Source organism: Anser cygnoides, chromosome 1 (assembly GCF_040182565.1).
Source record: "Anser cygnoides isolate HZ-2024a breed goose chromosome 1, Taihu_goose_T2T_genome, whole genome shotgun sequence".
In the NCBI taxonomy this organism is placed as follows: domain Eukaryota; kingdom Metazoa; phylum Chordata; class Aves; order Anseriformes; family Anatidae; genus Anser; species Anser cygnoides.
In genome coordinates this window covers 21,872,501-21,892,600 of record NC_089873.1, presented here as the reverse complement: position 1 = coordinate 21,892,600, position 20,100 = coordinate 21,872,501, and the positions used below count along the sequence as shown (strand labels likewise).

At 44.8% G+C, this 20,100-nt stretch overlaps 1 protein-coding gene across 6 annotated transcripts in view; it reads right to left on the bottom strand.

Annotated features, from left to right (window-relative positions):
• Positions 1-18,908, bottom strand: part of TRABD (TraB domain containing) — a 33,435-nt gene extending 14,527 nt beyond the window's left edge. The window contains exons 1-6 of one of the 6 annotated variants that reach the window (XM_048080803.2): positions 18,596-18,907; positions 18,208-18,366; positions 7,443-7,505; positions 5,388-5,466; positions 2,635-2,801; positions 1,582-1,722 (exon numbers count right to left, since the gene is read on the bottom strand). In XM_048080803.2, the coding sequence (XP_047936760.1) occupies positions 1,582-1,722; positions 2,635-2,801; positions 5,388-5,466; positions 7,443-7,466 (411 nt within the window). In that variant the 5' untranslated portion in view covers positions 7,467-7,505; positions 18,208-18,366; positions 18,596-18,907. Of the gene's footprint in view, positions 1-1,581; positions 1,723-2,634; positions 2,802-2,929; positions 3,067-5,387; positions 5,467-7,442; positions 7,506-10,221; positions 10,242-13,005; positions 16,095-18,207; positions 18,514-18,595 lie in introns of those variants that run through there. The other 5 variants (XM_013188367.3, XM_048080804.2, XM_013188366.3 and 2 more) reach the window with 5 other exon arrangements.
• Between the last annotated feature and the right edge of the window lie 1,192 nt (positions 18,909-20,100).

The window sequence follows — 20,100 nt, the reverse complement described above, 5'->3', positions numbered from 1 at the left end:
TTTTTTTTTTTTTTTTAACTGATTTGGTGTTCCAGGATGACAGTAACAAGCAGTTTTGACTTTTGGTGTAACTTCTGGGCCTGGATGATAAGTTTTTATTTGTTAATCTGTTACTATTTGCATTATCCCTTGTGAGGAAAGACATTAAGATTGAGCTGTGACAATAGGAAAGATCCTTGTGTTTTTCTCTGGTTTTGGAGCCAACACAGCCTGCAGTTCCTACTGGCTGCACAGAGGATCACTTCCAGTCCTGGTAGGAACTGCTACTTACAAAGCTGCCATCATGAATTTACAACAGAGAAAAAAGTCTGCTATTCTATTTTTATTGCCCTTTTCCTCTTAACAGAGAAAAAAAACTTAATACAGCACAAACTGCATTTCGCTTTGACTAAAAATAAAAAAAAAGCTTCCATGCTTGTTTACCAGGTCAAAATATACTAGACTATGCTGCTCTGACTGTTGTGAAGATGCATTATTTCGGTTACATGCATCAAAACCATCCACTTTCCCCCAAATAAACAGATGGATGCAATAATTCATGCAATATGGAGATGTTTTGCAATCTTCTATCCTTTGATAGAACATAAGGAAAGAAAACAGGAAATGCACATTATTGCCTAACTGTATGAGTCAGAAAGACTGCACTGTGCATGTACACAAACAAAAACACGTTAAACACAGCACACTTGTCCCTAGCCACTCCACACACTTCCTACATGGAGGAATTCTTTTCCTACAAGAGCTGCAATCCTGGAAATTTCCCAATGACATCAATAAAAATAACAATCTATGAACTTCTTCATTCAAGTGGACACTGGAAAAATCTTTTGACTTGCCCAGATATTGCCATTTCACTCAAATATCCCATCACCATTTAAAAATCAACTTCATGCTCTTTCTCTGGGCTTAACTTAAAATTACTTAAATACAAGCTAACGAGGTGAAACTGAGAACTACAGGACAAAACTTGTTTTGCCCTCACACATCCAAAAGAGCACCAATCTGCCAGACCAGCTGTAGTTTGAATAATAATAATCTACTCTTTTCTGCCCGGCTTTTTCAGAAGTCTTCATCAAGACCTACAGCCAATGAGGAGCTACTCAGAAAATGAGTGGAATGGAATAAAAAGACACAAAGAGAAATACACTAAGATGGAGGAATGCAACTAACCAGGTCCCTGCAGACAGTATCAAAATTAAGTGCTCCTTGAATACTTGTGATACAGTTGCAGATTGCAGGGATAGCAGCCCTAAATAAATGGACTAGTGGAACACTGCAATTAAGTACTTAAACTTGCGTCCTACGAGCAGAACAACTGTTAAACACAGAAGAGTCCTTCTGAGGTCAACATCTGTCCGATACGATCCTGTAGTGCAACTTAAACCCTCAACGTTGCAGCTAAAAACAAAGCACCACACTTAACTTTGCCACAGTAATGGTACCCCCCAGGTGGTAAGTGAACTTCTAGGTCCACCCTGGCAAACACCATTGGGTTCCCAGCTGGTGGGAACAGTGTTTTCAGTTGTAACTTGACAAATCACTCCTAGCACAAACCTTTAATTCTCACTGCAGGAACCATACCTGCTTTATAGCTTGTTGCAGTTTTTCCAGATTTATTTCTTTGGCTTCTTTTAGTAATGTCCTTTCATCCATCTTTAACATGGAAACTCTGTACTGGCACAGCTCCACCACAACCACATCAGGCTGTACTTCTTGTATTGTCTGAAAAAAAATGATTTTATTTACACCAATTTAGGAAAGATTAAAGAGAAGCACAGCCAATATTGATACTTTCATGAGAAAAAGGACCTAAAAGCACATTCCAACAATCATTTTAATTAAAATAGCCATGAAAGGGTAAGAGTCCACCAAATAGCTATTTATTAAGAAAAACAAAGGAAGAAAATGAGAGTGAGTTGATTTAGCTACTGGATGCTTTGGGACAATAAGAGGGAGAAAAATTATGCTGGGGAATAAATAAATCAAGATGTTCAGCTTCCTTCCTTCACATTAGCAAAGTCCCTTTAACTGTAATTTGTGACCAATTGCAATCTGATTTAGAATACGCTTTTTAAGAGCCAGAGTTGATGGTTCTGGCACAGGATTCCTCTCCTTCTGGCACCCAGAGAATAAAGCCAGTCTAAACTGCAGACGTTGCATGAGGTACAGTATGAATCAGCTCCTACTTTTACTAGTGCTTCGGAGCTACTTGTACATTGGACTCCATTCTCAAGTTTTGGGCAGCATGGTTTTACAACTCATTATACATCCCCTGCACAAAGAAGCTGAGAACTCCTTTCTGTTCTAGGCTTTGCATCCTCTCAGCACATTCCCATCACAGTAAGCATGCAGACACTTTGCTGATGTTATTCCATACTCTTTAGAGGACAAAAAGAAAAAAACTGGAATTGGAAAGCAACATATTGCACAAAAAGATTGCTAAGATGATACAGGTATCTTTCAGTTCATCCCACTGTGCTGTCAGCCCTCCAACACCTACTTTGAGAAACAGAACCTGGAGGTCGCAAAAAAAACAAGTCAGAGAGCTGGACTTTGTTCTGCTTTGTGACATACTTCGTGATAAGTTAACAACATCAACGCCACACTGCTGAAAGGCTCCCACTTCATATCTACCTTCACTACATCCTTTTTGCTGCTGTCACTGAAGTGGGCTGTTCCAACCACATACACCTTGGAACCATCCTCGGTGTCGAGCTCAGTCACAGTGCTCGGTAAAGAAGGTTTTTTCTGCCTCTTCTTCAGCTTCATCTCCAGAAGGATTTTAAATGCCTCTGCATCAGCTAGAAAGGTCAAGAAAAAAGAAAAGAGCGCATGACTATGAACTGCAAGTAAAAAAGACAAAATAAAAATGTCACCACTAAACAGCAGAGCAGAGCTAAAAGGCCATGATTTACCGCTGTAATCTTACATTCAATTCTGAGGCTACATCATTGAGAGTGCCACCACTGGAGAGGCTGCCTCCAAGCATGGGTCTCAGTCCAGGTTTCCTACCCTGTGGACACTGGGACAGGTTGTCCACGCAGTTCAGTAAGGGAAAGAGAGAAGCTGTGTGGCAGGTGAGGTGGATAGAGAAGCAAAGAATACTTAGAAAAGGTATACACTAGATCGGGAAAAAAAAAAAGCATTTTTTAAATTCTAGAACAAAAACGTTCCCTTTCGTAATTTTATCTGTATAAACAACAGCAACATATGTATACTGGTACAAATATGCTGGTAAAGTCACCTGTACATACTGGAGGGAGCATGTAGGATACCTTCCAGTACCAGTCTTAGCCTTTTGTGTGGCTAACACACCAGGGATCAGTATACAATTGGCAATTAAAACTTAACAGGCATTTGGGTCAGGAAATCGGTGGTTCTTCTCTGCTTTCAACAACAAACTGATTAAGACCCGAACGGTACAACATGAATTCAGGCCATCTGTAAAAAGCTTGCAATGGAAAACTGGAAGATCTATTGATTCCATCACAGTTACTTGTGAAGTTCCAGCAAGCCTAATCAACTGAGATGGAGAAGCTTCAATTTTACATCAATGGAAAATACGGTAACTTTGTGTGAGTTTTCTTTAAGTTATAATGGAACTTAAAAAAAAAAAGTATCAAATAGGAAAATAGAGTTTTGTTTCCAACCAACTCTGTGGCAAGCTGCTGCAGAAGTTAGAGGTTTGAAACAGCAGAATCTAGGAATAGGATCATAGTCCCAGCAGAAAAAGGTAAGCAAGCAGTTTACAGGTGGGATGAGAAAGACGGAAAAAAATTACAGCCTCCCACTATATATTCTTTCTTCTCATGACTCTGTAGGACAGATCTGGGGCAACGTAAGTACACCAAATATCTCACAGGACTTTATGGCAAAACCAAACCAAAACAGAACAAAAGCCACCCTCCAACATCCTTTTAGTTAGCTTTTTAGCAGCCTACTACTTCCTGGTCAATACCCAAGAACATGGTGTGTTGCAATCAGTATGGTCTGATCGAAGACCATGTTGCTGCCAAAGCAGATGGTGATGCTAAGGAGGCGGTGGGGAAGACATGACTGTAAAAGGAAGGAGAAGGGGTAAGGCCATTGCATTTGTAGCACTCTCAGTCACACAGTCATAAAAGCAGCTATCTAGAGCAACCAAAATCTACCTAATCAAGTTTCTTGTCTCCCACAGCAGTCAAAAGAGGGTATCTATGGAAGAGTATAAGAACCAGGGAAGCATGCATGATACTTTCTCCAAATACCTAGCGCCTCCAGCCACTTATGGTTCAGATTCCCTGAGCTCAAAGTGGTTTCTACATATTCAGTAACCCTTAAAGGACTTCCTTTCCTGTTAATTTTTCCAGCCTCCACCTCATACATATATTCAGAACCAGACTGAATTACGTTTCATGTGAAGAAAAACCATTATAAACAGTGAAGTAACGGATGTTATCAGTAAGGATATATTCAAGGGAAACATTCTCAGGAGCAGCTACAGTTTTTTTTATGAAACCAAACTCATATATAGAGGAAAAAAAGCAACATAAATTAATTTGCTTCTTTAGGTCTGAAAGCCTTTCCCATAGCTTTACTTAAGGCTCTGTTCGCTCCCATGATTTTCTTCTCCAATCTGCAGTCCCAAGGGATTATTCAGCAACTTCAGCATTATAATAATGTTGCATGCTAATTTGCCCTAAGGTGGTTCTTTGCCTATTATTTGCCAGAAAGCACAATCTGAATGTTCCTATTGTTCAGAAAGGAAGACTGCATATATTAACGTCACAACATTATATCAATAAACAGAAAGCAAATCCTAAGCAGCCTTTATTTTTTCCTCCTGAGGGAGGAATGTCTGTCATTATCTGGTCCTAATCACTAAAAGGTAAAGGCTGATACTCCTCCCGGGCTTCACAAGACAGTTTTGGCTGGAATACTTCTATTCACACATCCTGCAGGCTTGGCCTTCATATCAAAAAAATTACTGTGTTGGAATGGGCAAAGTGTTCCATCTGTAACTGCTGATTCCACATTGTAACACTAGATGACAGAATACTGAATCAAACCTGTACTTATCTATCTTTGGCTCACAGAGCAAAGACCAAGCCTGAAACAATAAATGAACGTCTCTCTTAAATAAAAAAACGGTTTGCCTTTTTTTTTTTTGAAAGCATGGGAACAGCGAACTGATCATCAATACAGCAGGTCATTGCTCTTTTCAAATTTGATTTTTATGCATGATTTGTAGAAAGGCCCAGCTGAACAGATTAAGTCATGTATGACCTCATTCACATCGCCCTTTTGCACTAAGAGCCGCATCCTTACTAGGTAAGGAAAAGGCAGGGACATTTAGCTGAACATACTACCAACGTGGCACACCCTCCCCAGTCAAACCAGAAACATACAGATATTCTGCGATACACTTGATGTTTCCTTTGGTCCATCTTCTGGTGCATCAGAGGAGGACATTGGATCTGCAGCAGCCTGTATGAAACAAAGTCAAAAGGAAGCCGGGAATTATAATGAAGTGTTAATACATTTTTTTCCCTCGTGGGTTTGCTTGATTTGAACCTACATACAATATTCAAGCAACTAAATAATTTAAGCAGTCTCAACAGTGCAAAACATTTGTGGTTTTACAACTGTTTTTCTCCTAGCTATGTAAGTATGAGAGATAGTATTTATACCTGACGTGGAATTTAAAAAAAAGTCTGACTCTAGAACAAAAACAACAAATTTATCTCTAACAGTACTGTAGTTCTGTGCACTGGAAATCAGAACGTGCACTGATAACACCATTGCTACTTATCAAATGGTATATTTGACCTAACTACCAACCAGCCAGCATTCCTTTTGTCAGACTTGACAGATTAATCACCTCCCAAGAATACACATATACATCAGAAATCAGAAAGATTAGAAATTAAGCGTCTGCATATTTTTCCTCCCTACAGGACAAGATAGTAATTGAAAAGACTTCCAAAGACAAACTTTAAAATACTATCCCTAGAAGTATATGCCAGGTCTTTGACTAGCAAAGCCAGTCTTATTTGTAACTAACGTGCAATTTTTAAAACCCTTGCATAGAATTCAAACAATTCAGCCTATGTCACCCAAGCTGGAAAAGCAGTTAGCTTATAGTTGAGCTTTCTTTGATTCTTAAGTCCTTTTCTGCACTATCTTTAGGCAACTGCATTAATTCTAAGCTGAATCAAGATGATTACCAGGAGAATTTGGAGTTCCTTAACAACATTAAGTCAAAAAGTTAGAGACAACATGTGAATCCATAATGACTCAAGTACTGCCCAAATGAAAGGCAGTATTAGCGAGTATTAGCAGGTGGCCAGACTCTCCTGAAGGATGTCAACTTTTTAGTGGCAATGACTGGTTTCATTAACTTTATACTTAATCTGGTCAGTTTTAAAACAGGAGTGTACAAAGCACATCCAATTGCTGAAGGCTTTCAACAAGAGTACTTCTCATATTCCATTGTTCTAGACAGCAATTTTCAGATAATAAATTCTACGTCTTACCGTGGCCCCACCAAAATAAGGCAGAATTTGTCATTGCATTTCATGGAGTAACACCAAAAAGTACATCTCTACAGTACAAAGTTTAAAGCGCAGCAACACATTATCCTTTCACTATAAAGCAACGTCTGTTCATGGACAATTGCAAATTGCAATTACACTCACAGATCTAATTTAACACCAGCTCAGATTCTGATCACAACATATGGCTTGACTCTAATGCTTGCATACGTAACTTTAGTCAGAAAAATATTGTGAAAAAATGTATCAATATAACATATGGAATTAACTCTGTCACTTGTGCTGGCTTTGTCATCATAACAACAGTGGAGTGGAAAAAACATTAAGGACCCTATTAGGAGTCTGCCTTTCACCTCCCCTTTTTTTTTATTTTTTTTTCAAGTTAACACATGAACCCACATTCTTATATTTTGTAGCAAAAAATTTTCCTAAACTTCACCTACTACACCGGAAAAAGGTTTTGAGATGTCATAGATATGAAAGAAGAGGAACAGAACATGTAGAAAGAAGCACTTGAATTTACTTGGCAAGGTACTTAAACCATGTACAGTAAGATCACTTATATACAATCAAGCTGTGTAATTTAATCACAAAAGACATATTTTCTCCAAATGGTTTAAATTAATAGGCTAGCTTGTTTTGTGCCATGCTTCACTTACAAGTAAATTAACACAGAAGGCCTTTTCTAATTCTTGCAACTGTAGAGAAAAGGACCCTAAAAAGAAGAACGTAAATGTGGCAAAACAATAGCATTGAGCCCTTCACCCCTGTTCTTAAAATAATGTCACATCAGTAGTCTTGATCCCTGACTTTGTAAGCCTTCCTGAAGCATGAACAGGACTGATTCAGAGTCTCGACCTTCCCTTCAATTATATCAAGAGGAAAACCCCCTTCAATTCCAATACCTACCTCAGGCTGTTGCTCCTCTTGCATCCCTGGAATGCAGACTTATTTTCACCAACCTCACAAGAACTGTAAAAAGTAAAAGAAACGGATGAGAATTAAAAATTGATTACAAGACCCAAAATATTCATTTAAGAACCGGGAAGGGGGTGAGGTGAGAAGCAAAGGCATTTCTATAAACTCTTTAACAGAAGCTGAAAAGCAACAAACTGAAGATGTTTCAAAATTTGTCAAAAGTCACCTTTTCAACACTGCTGAAAAAAAAAAAGCAGTAAGGTAAAGCTAAATTGTCTCATTAATCCAATTTTTGAGTTGGCTCTAAAACCAGAGCATCGCCCTGTTTTTCCACACACACACTGAGAACACTTGGAATAAGAATGAATTTCATGGGAACTCAGAATCTGCTTTTTTTTGCTGTCCTAGATTCTGCAGGAATGCCCTTTTCCTCCAGCTCATTCGTAAGCAGTCAAAAACACAGGGTGGCTGTCAGCGAAACGTTTCAGCAAAAGCAAAAATCTTGGTCAGCCAGGCCAGTAGTTCTGCCTTGTCCAAACAAACTGTGTTAAGACAGCTCTTAGGTGAATTTTAGGAATCAGCTACATTTCACTGCTGCAAGGAATAGGAAAGCAGTCTCAGTCTTAATACTCAACTAGGAAGCCACACACATTATCTGGTCTGTGTCACGTTATCACATACGAGCTTACAAATATGTCAGGGCCAGAACATCAGAGAGAGCACGTCTATGTGAAAAACACCAGGAATCCCATTTTCAAGCCCTTGGTGAATAGTTTCCATTCTTTGTTTTAAGACTCATTCTTCAAGTTCAGAAGGTATTCCTGAAGCTGGCAAAGCACTAGGGTTTGACTTTGATGGTATCCCAAGGGAATTGCACAAGATGCTGAACTCATGGTCAGTGCTCATTCTGCTTATTCTCACAACTACTCTGCTAATAATCAAAGCATTTGTGGAAGAAAACAACACCACAGCATTTTACCTTACATTACCTTACATTACCTGTTCCGTACACACAAACGGTGTTTTACTACACAACAGAACAATTTGGCTGCACGTGCTGGGCAGCCTCGCACACACCAGTGACCCCTTGCTAGGTTTTATTAGATCTCCCACCTTCCCTGCTGTCTCTGCCTGTAAAGAGAATGAGCAGCACCTCATCGAGACACCTGGTTCTTCCTCCTGCACGTGCATCTCAGGGATGGTCAAGAAGACAGTAGTTCTGGCCAGCAAATTGGGACAACACGTTTGTAGCCCTGCTCTGAGGAGCAGAGGGACAAATTTGGCTCCTGCCCTGCACATAGGTAGAGGAAAGCTGCCTAGCACCCAGGTGGATGCATTTTCCAGCGCACAAACATGGTGGCAAAAGCCTCCCTTTCCCCGAACACAAGAGGTTTGCTGAGTCTGATCAGTGCTCTCCACCCTGGTTTCTAGTCTTGATTTTGAAGCAAGTTGCATTGCTTTCTAGCTTCGCTTAAAAAATGCTTCTCTAAAAAGAGCATTTGGCTGGACTGCTAGCTGCGTGCACGTGTAATTCAGACAGCTGGCACATCTCTACATGGTACGGAGAGGCTTCAACAGTTCACGCCTTTGTATTGCCCGTACTAGTGGTCACCAGCAAACTGGAGACCACAGATGCAAAGGAGATGAGAAACCCAGAGTGACCAAAAACCTGGCTTTGCACACTCTTCGGAGAAAAACCCCCAAGAAACCCAGCAGAGCTCCATGCCCTCAGCAGGTAACAGCTGCAGACACAGCTCTTGAGCTGCGAAGTAAGAACCTTGTAAAAACAAAAGCTGCACGCTGCACACAGTCCAGAAGGTTCGGTAACACACCATTTATTCAAAACATGCAAGAACCCTGTGCAAGCAACATTAAGACATTTTTTTCCAACTGCCCTATCGCTTTTGCTACAAAGCACTGTATAAATTTAACCCTGTGACCTTGCCTTCCCCCTTTCTAAGGAGTCAATTGCAGGAAAGCTGGATATCAGAGCAAGCTGAAATGGTGGGTGAAGCCGAGTTGCTCTTTCCTCTGTGAGCATTTTCACAATTTGTGTGTCCTGCAGACAGCTCTACACAAGCACGGCAAGGGGCCCATGGCCCGGACAGGCACAGGCCAGCCCACTGACGCCTCGGCCTGGCCGGAGCCTCCTGGTGGCACCGCGGGCTGAGGTGAAACCAGAGCCTGTCCTGTCTCTGCTGGACCAGTTTAACTATTCCTGGACTTGTGCAGCAAACCAAACTGGAGAGACACGACTTTCCCTTCCCCAGGGGGTTTTAAGCTCCGGTGACCGAATACCTGTGCAAACCACTGTGGCAGCAGGACTGAAGGAACCACATGTAGCAGAGGTTTGCTGAAGCCAATGTTGTCCTCTGAAAAAAAATGGACATCCAACTACATCACTTCAGGGTGCACTTTGAAACCCAGCCCTGAACTTGGCTCTTAGTTGGTTTACGTGCAAAATACTGAAGTGTTTTTCTGTCAGTGGATTAGAGGACCCTAGGCACGAACTGAAGTTTAGGCTTGGTTGAAGGCGTACCTCAGTATGAAAACATGCCTCTTATCGACAGCAGTGCTGTTAAATATAGTAAACTGCGAGTTTCAGTTGAAGAATAAACTTCTACACAGAAGCACCAAGTGATTTTCCACCCAGTGAGTGACATTTTAGAAAGCCTCACCCTGCTCTCACCACAGGTTAAGTGATGCATATAATACTGAAAAGCACACTTCTCTGAATTTACTCCTGACAATTAGCACTTTTTTTTTTAACCTGAACACACAACCTGTGGAGAAGGCAAGGCTGGTCAGCACGGTTCCCAGCTCCACCGTAACGGAGTCCTGGCCTCTGCAAGGAACCCATGGCACAAGGACATGAGGGGCAGAGCGAGACTGGTCCGGCCACATGGACAGGCAAGCCTGTCACCGCTTTCTTCTAGCGGGTTCCTAGGTGCTTAGACCTGCTTCACCTTCCACTGGAGATGAAGTTTTCCACACAGAAGACCTGTTTTTGATCTCCTTCCCCCTCCCTCAGGACATGCTTATGAACTCAGGTTATTCAGTCAACATGAAGAAAATTCCTACAACTGGCTGGCGACAGCAAACTGAGCTGAACAACTGCCATGAAAATCTGTGTGTTCAAGCTCCTGCTTAGAGTGAGCCACAAAAGGCACAAAACACCCCAGCACCAGAGCACAGACAAGGCCAGGTACTGAGCTGGCCACCACCCTCAGCAACAACATCGGAGAAAGAAGGCATGTTCTGGGAACTACTCCGGTACCTCGGGCTCCAGGCTGACCTAGCTCACCCACGTGGAAAACCCACCATCCCTGTACCTCTGCGTATTCGGAGAAGATATCTGCATCCCACAATACTTGAGATATTAATACTGAAACCTCTGAGAAAGGACTACATGTACTCTGCTGTTACAGACAGAAGGAACTGGAGCATGCGAATCTGTAAGCACTTCCTCCCACCGTGTCCAACAGCAAGAAAAAGGGTGCTGATTCAGATCAAATCCTGGCAAACATCTGGAAAACTAAAATTCAAGCATTTCTAAATCTCTCTGAGCTTGATTTTTCAACCTTATAGCTTATTTACTTATTTTAAAGTTCAGCTACTCTTATTTCTTTAGGAAGTTAACTAGGCAGTGCCCGTTCGTCTGTGCTTGCTAACCCAGAGAAGGATTTTAAACAAATGTGGCAGGGAGGTAAGAGTCTCAGTCACGACGAAGGATATCTGCACAGCACCGCTCCCCTGGGGGGGGGGGGGGGGGGGGAACACAAAAAAAACAAGACTACCAAAGATTAGGGGTAGGGGGTGGAAGGGGTGTAAAAGAGGAAGTGGGCAGAACCTGCCAGGCAACAGAAGCAAACTCAACCACAGGTTGTAAAGCCATAGGCAAAATAAGCTGTTTGGACAATTCTTTATTGTGTTCCCTAATACATATACCGCAAGATCTCAACCTCAAGTTCCCCTACTTACCATAGGATTTGGCAGGAACATGCAAAACTAATCAAAACCTTCTCCTCCAGCTACTCCAAAGGCCCGTACGATGCCCTCATCAGATAAGTCACATACTGAAAATCTTAGCTACGATGGTGCATTTCTTTCAGACAGAGCGGGAGATGTAGCTCCTAGGCACTCCTAAAGATCAGAGATTACAAAGTATTTCTGTTCTCTTATCTACCAGGAGACTGCCTTATCCTGGAATAACTCCCGTTGACAGTGCCACCAAGAAAATTCCTGGAGCCAGAAGAAACAAAACAGAGTCTGACCTGGAGCCTTCTGAAGCAGCAAGTCTGGGTTTTGCCTCTGCAGTTTTCCTGAAAGGACTACTTGATGATTGAACCCCTGATTCAACCACCTTCTTCCCCCTCTAGCAGGTGGTATTCTTGTGTTTGTTTCACCTTTACCAGCCCTAGGAGGCCCTCTATTCACTGGGTGATTAAAAGATAGTTCTTCATGTATATACATATGCGCAAACACAGCCCTTTCCTCAAGTCTTAAGATGCCCAGGCAATGAAACGAGTTTTTGAGAACACCTAATGACCTGCAAGACCAAAACCATCTTACTGGCAGGCACCTATTTCCATTTCTCCTCGTCCCACCTGCGCACACAGGGCAACCACTCAAAGCGACAACAGCACTGGGGAAAAGGGACTATACCCTTCCCCATCACTTCTGGGATTATTTTCTTTCTCCTGCAGTGGCTGACAAAAAGCAGAGTGAGAAAGGCCTCCCCGCCACGCTACTTCATGTCAGTCCTCCAGCTTTCCTCAGGTAGAACAGCTTCAGCAGAGCTTCCTCTGCGTGAAACCTGCTCACGAACTACTGGCTCATTTCTCATGCCGGGTAGTCTGAGCTGACCAAAGCGTTTCAGTTCTAGCTGCACACTTGGGCATGTGAAACTCGTAGCTCCCCGTCTCAAAGAGACAAGGGGTACACTCACAAACCAGGGGCTCTGTCATTGATCGTTCCAGGCTCTAGAACACAATCTGCCAATAAAGAATAAATGTGCTCTCATTTTATTTCAATTTTATTTAATTCCTTTTTGCTTCAGTGAGAAAATTCAAATACATCATCAGGTATGGAAAGGCAGTCCATTGAGGTAACCTCCCACGGTAGGACTGAATTTGATCCTTTGTCTTGTCTAAGTTTGCTTCCTTCAGACAATGATTCAAGTGAATCAATAAAAAAAAGCTTTTATAAAAATCCCTCATGTTCCTACCTATACAACAAGCTAGTCAGCTCCTCCTTAAAAAGACTTTTATTGAATATTTTCTTCCTTCTGAGCGAGGCAGAAAATCAGACACAGCATTTGTTTCCCTCATGTTGAGGCTGCAAAAGGGAAATAAGGTTCTCTGCAGTCTTATACAGTTGTTCCGTATTTTCTATGTGACACACAGACATCATCAGAATAACTAGTACGAAATTATGGGCCACAAAACTTCTACAACTTGTTTCACCTAGTATTGAAAGGGAAACCCAACAATTCTTACAGTTAAATTTCCCTCCCTTGAACAAATCTGTTTGTACCGTTGCTTTAAATACTTACAACGTTCAGCAGCGTTGCAGAGGGTATCCGCAGCTCTCAGTACGTGGAATATTAATCCTGCAAACTCCGAGATGGGATTATACGTACTTCTCTGTTTTGCAAATATGGAACTGATGCATATGCATGCTTAAATACATCTACAAATCCAGCCTTTGGTATCTAAGCAAGTACATAGGAGACTATTGGAGCATCCTAAGCATTTCAGTTTTGCAATGTGAATTTTCCATTGTTTTTAAATCCTTCAAAGGAGGATTGCTCCCCTATCCCATCCTTGGGACAGGGCTTCCTCACAACAGCCTGCCAACATAACTCATTCTTGTTCATCTAGAGTCACTGAGGGAAATACAAGAGTTACGCTGAGGACTGAACTTGCTTCAAGAGCAAGCTGATGAGCGCTAACAGGAGGTGTTCTCAGTGAGCTGAGAACCTGGTGCACCTCGCACCGGTCACACTGCGACCAAACCAGAACTGACCCGTGCTGGACTCCAACCACAGGTGCGCGCACACACACGCACACACCTGTTTCATGAACAGCCTCCTGACCCAGATCTCCAACGCCAGTTCTGCTGGCTAGAAGATGGACTGTTTGCTCCTCAGACACAGCAATAAAAACATACTTATGTCTACGTACACTCAGCGTGCTGCATTCCTTTCATATTCTAAAGCTGCAGTTTCTCTAGCGATGGCTATCTGGCTCAGCTGGAACAGCCTACGTGCTTCAGGTTCACATTATACACTGCATAAACACATCTCATTTGAATGCTGCTACCCATTAACAGGACAATTCATTTTATGTAAACACAAGAGGCGTATCAACACCTCAGACCAGAAGATACAACCTTTCTCCCAGTGACAAACCATCACGCTCATTACTCACTATCCGGAATGCCTACAAAGTATCTTCCACAGTTCCCATTTAACCTACCAGGAAGGCTAAGCCAATTGATAGATCCGCGCCTTTGTTTCAGCACCATCTGCAGCAGTGGAAGCAGACTAAGTGTTGAAGATTGATGAGACTTCTCCCATGCTTATGCTCAGAAATCTTAGTAATGTTTACAAACAAACTAACACTGGCTCCAAATGGTGTCTCTTCTCTGTTGATAGACTGCTTGTACTCAGAAGGATGCATCAGCTGAAACGAGGCTGCCAAATAATGCAACGGCCACGAATTCAGGAATTGGAGCTTATTCCAAAACCATCACCAAGGTGACCTACTCTACATATTGCACTTATTTCTCTGACACAACCCACGCCTTTGGAACTTAACTGAGCAACTGGTTCTGTGATCACAGATGGTCGGTGATTGCGGGCCTGGTTTCTCATGACTCAGAAGTTCATACATCTCCAAATACAGATTTTACCCTTTGAGCATGAATGAGACGCTCCTGCAAAGTGAACCGTGCTGATGTACGCCGCCTGAACTCAGGTACCTGCATGCCGGGACCAACATCCATTTGCATACTTTGGAAGCAAAAATAGAAAAGTCAGAGAGCTAGATTCAGTTCTTTCCAAAGGAGGTGTTGGAACACGGGAATATCTGGCCCAGGACCCTGATGCACTGAAAATACTTCATCTGATGCACTAAAAACGCTGTCTATCATCCTTTGTCACCGAAAGACAAGAAGGCATTCCCGTGTTTGTGTTTACAGAAACTGCTGCTGTTAGACTGGCTGGGGCTACTCGATGAACTGAATGAATCGGACGCAAATCAGAACGCTAATGCAGGGCAGAACTGAGCATAAACAATGGGACAAATCTGTACTGATTGAAGAGGCTGTAAAGAGGCTGCTAAATTTAGAAACATGAAGCAGAAAGACCCAAGTGATGCAGCCCAAATCTGGTCAGCCACTCCAAAACTCGCACTATCTTAACCTATAGATTTACTCGATCTCCTTTTTTATTCTCATATCAATCATCTGGATTCAGGGAAGGGTTGGAAGCAAAACTATTTTATTAGACTCTCCTAGATCAGCAGACTGGGATAAGATATCCAGCCAGCTTATCTCCTCCCTCCAGGCCACTCGAAACAACTCATCAACCAAACAGCACTCTCGATTCTGGGAAACTCTCTCCAAAGGTCTCCCAAGCAGGGCAATGGGAAAAGTGCACGGCTGCTGCATGCACAGTTTCTGTGGAGCCCCATGAGAAGCAATTCTGTTCATCCCCTCTATTCATTATCTACAAGCAGCCAGAAAAGAAGGCGGGCAGAGAAGTTCTGCTATGGACAACTATCTGGTGGCTTGGAAGACATTTGACTGCAACTGTTTCCACAAAACAGTTGCAGAAGTCTTGTTGAACTCTGCCTACACTTTTATTCCACTGTAGCTATGTGTTAGTGGCTGCCTGGTGACATGCTCAGGAGCTGGGTCCCAGGAGTACTGGCAGACATTCATAGTCATTACTTTTATTACAAGCACTTAAATCCAATCCTTATGACTGTAAAATTGGGATTTTGTAGGACAAATTTTTGACCAGCTGCCAAATACGTTATTTATCAGTGCTCTTCTGCCTGCCCCTTCCACCCTAGTCGCCAAACAATAGCTGGGATCAAGGTGATCAATGTGATCAGCTCTTTTCCAAAGGGATTAGGCGATCACAAAAGCTGCAAACATTGCTACATGATGCCGGCTCACATGCTAGCGGCCAGCCAGGAGACACAGCTCTGACTGCACCAGGGGGCTGGAGAACCAGGGTCAGGTTTCAAGGCAGCCCTAACCCAGACAAAGCACCAGGAAGGCAAGCTCACTTCAGCCCAGCTGCCAGGAGCCCCCCGCTGACACTAACCCTTCGGTCCTACAGGCACACGCTAACCAGGAACGCCACCTCTTGCAACGCCGCCCGGCTGCTGCACCACTTGCTTACAGCGTGAAGCTGCCTGAATCCAACAAAACCAGTAATTAGAATAATAGGTCTTCCCTCAAAAGATTATTTCTACCTCCTATCTGCTGCCCTCAGAAGAAACAAAACCCCTCCCTCAGCAATTCCCGGTCCTGTTTCCTGACACACAGGCCTTTTTTGGTCTCACCAGTACCGTCTGGATGTACTGAAGGACGGCTCCCAGTTGTGCAACACGCGAGCTATGAGTCCTAGCGAGGTGAGATTCAGTCTCCACACATACCACGCAGGTGAGTGGAGACCATTTTTCAACTTTGTCAGCGTTTGTGCTGCTGTTCAGCTCCAGTGCAGGCCTCTCTCGAGCACATACACCCTTCCTGCACAGACACACGCCTCTCAACGCAGATCAACGCCGTGCTATCTGTACAGACAAGGTTATTTCGCAGACAGCCTGCGGGGCGCAGCAAGTGGAAGACAGGAGCTGCTGGAGCTCCAGGGCCATCTCTCCTGCAGCTTGATATGTGGTGTCACCAAGACACTCGGGTTCTTACGGAGGTGCTGTTCCCGCATCCCTCAGTGACTTCAATCAAAATGCATAGCACATCAACTGAAGGTGGAAAAAAAGAACAAGGGAGGAAGAGAACACAGACACTGACTTTGAATTTTCTTTTTTAAAGAGAAAAGGAAGAATTTGGCACTGAAGACACGCATGTTTTCATACAAATCTAGATTCCAGTTAATATTAAAAGTCAGATGTCCCCCCCCAGACTCATTTTATAGATGGGAGAGGGGGAAATCACTTCTAGAGTTCAAGTCCAAACGCGTAACTACAGTACTAACTAACTTGCTCCCAGCACCTGAGATTTGAGCAGCCCTTTACACAAACCTGCAGCAACTGAAGGTCTGACCTCAGCACCGACTCATATTGGAAACCTGTTTGCAAATACCTACCCAGTAACAACCACTACTAACAGAACACGTTGGTGTGATCTGGTACCAAATCTTCTGCGAGGGACAACTGGTGCTTCCAGCCAGCATGGACTTACCCTGGCAGGACAGGGAAAGCTGCAGAGCCCCTCATTCCTGCCAGCACTGGCTGGTAAAGTACGTGCTGGATATCACACCAGGCAGCTGTAGCTACACACCACTCCCATTAAATCTGGAGCACTCTTATCTCTGGCCTTCTTTCTTTCTTTTTGTTTTGTTTTAGTTTTCTAGGACTGCCCCAAATCTCTTCACTTTTGCCACGCAGCAAATAAGGAATGCTTTCTGAAGAAAATGCTATTAAAAAAAAAACACACTCAGATGAGTCTCTCACAAGTAAGATGCCAATACCACTGTGTTTTATCCACGGCTGTGGTGGTGGCAGCAGCAGTATTTTGTTGTATTTGCCTTGTAGAAGGAAGACCACACTGAAAAATACCTACAGCTCTCCTGTCACCAAATTAAGCAATATCTGAGCCCACAGTTAAGACAGAGCGCCAGACACTGCTGAGGCTGTCTGACAAATTCAGTCAGCAACTCGAAACTTGAAAGTCCGCCGTAAGCCACTAATGGCAAGGCACAAACAAAGGCCGCAACCATAACCCAGTGTTTTCACTTAAACTCACGTAGCTTAAGACAATTAAACGTATGGTTATTTTTCCCCGACTGCTTCAGGCCTACCCCCCTTACACGATACAGCAGTGAAAATCCTGAAATCCTGATTATTTTTTTTTTCTTCCCATTTCTCTGTTAGCTTTCCAAGAAAGAGCGTGAGCCGGAGAGGTCCCCGCACCGCCAGGCACCTCCACAAAATGGAGAAACGAGGCCATCCCCGGCACCTCCGGGATTTTGGGGACCGCTACCGACAGCGGCACCCGTGCAGAGCAGCAGCTCACTTTCAGAGGCACACCTCGCTTTCCCAGCCCAGCAGCTGCAACTTCGTACAGAGTTGTACCAAACCAAGCCGAGCCAAGCCAAACCAAGCCGAGCCAGGTCTCTGCTCCCGAGTGCCAGCCCGAGCCAGGCTCGCCCCCTCCCCGCCCCCTGGCCCCCGGGACCACCACGCTGGCGGAAAACGCCCAGCCCACGCCGGGCACTGGGGCTATTTTCGGCCGCGGGTTAATCACCGCTATTTTCGGAGGGCAAACCCCGATCCCGCAGCCGACACCGACCCGAGAAGCCCCCGGCAGCTCAGAGGGGACCCAACCCCAACACGCCCCAGCCGCCAGCCCCCCGCCGAGGCGTTGCCCGTCCCTCCCCCGGCTCCCTGCCGCAGCCCCAGCGCCGGGGCGCCCCGCACGCCGCGAGGAGCGGCCGCAGGGACGCGGCAGCCGGGGGGGCACCGGCCGGGACCCCCCCGCCCCTTCCCCGGGCCCCCCTCACCTGTGGCGCCCGCCCGGGGCCGCCGCTGGCGGAGGCGCTGCCGGGTGCGGGGGGGGCGGCGGTGGCGGCGCGGGGCTCAACGTGCGGCATTAGTCATTCATGCAGGGGGCGGGCGGGTGGCCGCGGGGCGCTCTGGGAGATGTAGTCCAACGGCGATCGCTGTGTGGAAAGGGAATGGCGTGGTGGACTACAACTCCCAGGTGCGGCTCGCCAACAGCCCAGCCGCCATCAGGCAGCCGGCCGCCCGGCGGAGGCCATGGCGGGGCCGTGGCGCCGTGTGCGCCTTGACTGAGGGCAGCGCCCTGAGGCGGCGGGGGGCGCCCGGTGAAGGCAGGCACCGAGCCGTGCCCCCCGGGACCAGCCCGCCGCTTCCCCCCTGCCCGCTTACCGCTTCGTCCACTCGCGTCGCCCTGCCCAGCGGAGCTGTGCTGCTGGGCGGTTAATGTTTCACCGCAGAAACCCAGAAATCCGGGTTGTGCAACCCGCTCGGTCACAGGCGGGCTTTGGCGATACCTAAAACCGCAGATAAATGTTGTATGGGTCGGGAAAAGTTCCAAGAAAGATGTGTCAGAAGTGACTCCCAGATAGTGATTGGTGTCGGAGACTGCCCTTCTTCCTGCCCTGCTCTGCTCCCGGCGTGTCACGGGCAGTGGAAGTGTGACTGAACCACCCAGTCAGTCTGAGCACACGTCCACCATCTGAATACAGTTTCACTAGAACAGATTTGTGGTACATTTTCTGGTTTTAAATAGTTTGCTCCACGTGTATATCCTAGTCAGGGTTATTTTAGGACCGGGCTGAGGTCTGGCAGCACGTGGCACGTAGCGATCAAGCACAGACATGTTCAGACAGTTGGGAATTTCACTTTCCGTTTTGTGTGATAATAGTTTCAACTTGCTGTAGAAGCACACATCAGGCAGCTGTATGAAGGATAGCACAGACTTTCAAAATACACATAGTCAAGTAAAGGCATAAGATACAAAACCCTGAACTTATGGAAAACAAACAAACAAACAAACAAACAAAAAGCCATCCAGTGTCTTGCAGATTGGGAAGAGAATTTCACTTTGGGCATTTTCATCTGCTCACAGATTTCAAATACTTTTTTTTTTCTTCCTTTTTTTTTTTTTTTTTCCCCGAACTGATGTGTGAAGGCCGCTGAAAAGTTGGGACACGGTTGTCCTGGACAAGAGCAGGCTGGTCACTGCTTTCAGGGACTGTGCCATAAGATTTTCGTGGCATCTAAGCGCACCCCGTTCCAAGCACTGCCAGTTCCAGGTGCACCTGCTCCCCGCTAACCACAGCTGATTGCTTCTGAGTCTGTTCATAATCCGGCCTCTTCCAGGGATCAGCTTTGCTCAGCCATAAGCTGTCCATGACACGGGATTCACCACTCGGCTGTAATGTGCCAGGTAGCAGTTACATCCCTGTGTAGCGTTGACTAAGCAGCACGTGACAAAGCTCAGCGACCTGAATCCTGTCACACACCCGTAATAAGTCCCTTACACAGCCAGTCACACATTTTATCCTCATTCTGATTTGCTCAACGGGACAGTGTGCCAGGCATACCCTCAAGCCCCAGTTATTAACAGTGCAACATGCTGAATTCAAGCTATAAGTCTTAAATGATAGCTTAGCATTTTTTTTAGCTGCGCTTCCCACTGCAACACCACTAGCGTCTTGTGCAAACTTTGTGAGCCCTTTAATAGACTGCAGCCATGTTCCCAGGCTTCCCACACTTCACCTGCAAAGATTGAATGATTACATTTGGTTAGGGCTGGGGAGCACTGCCTTAGCCTACAGAAAACATCTCACCTGATCTGATCTGACTTGGCAATTCCTTTGCTTGTGGGAATACCATGAACTCTGCTAGCCTGCTTTTTTTTTTTTTTT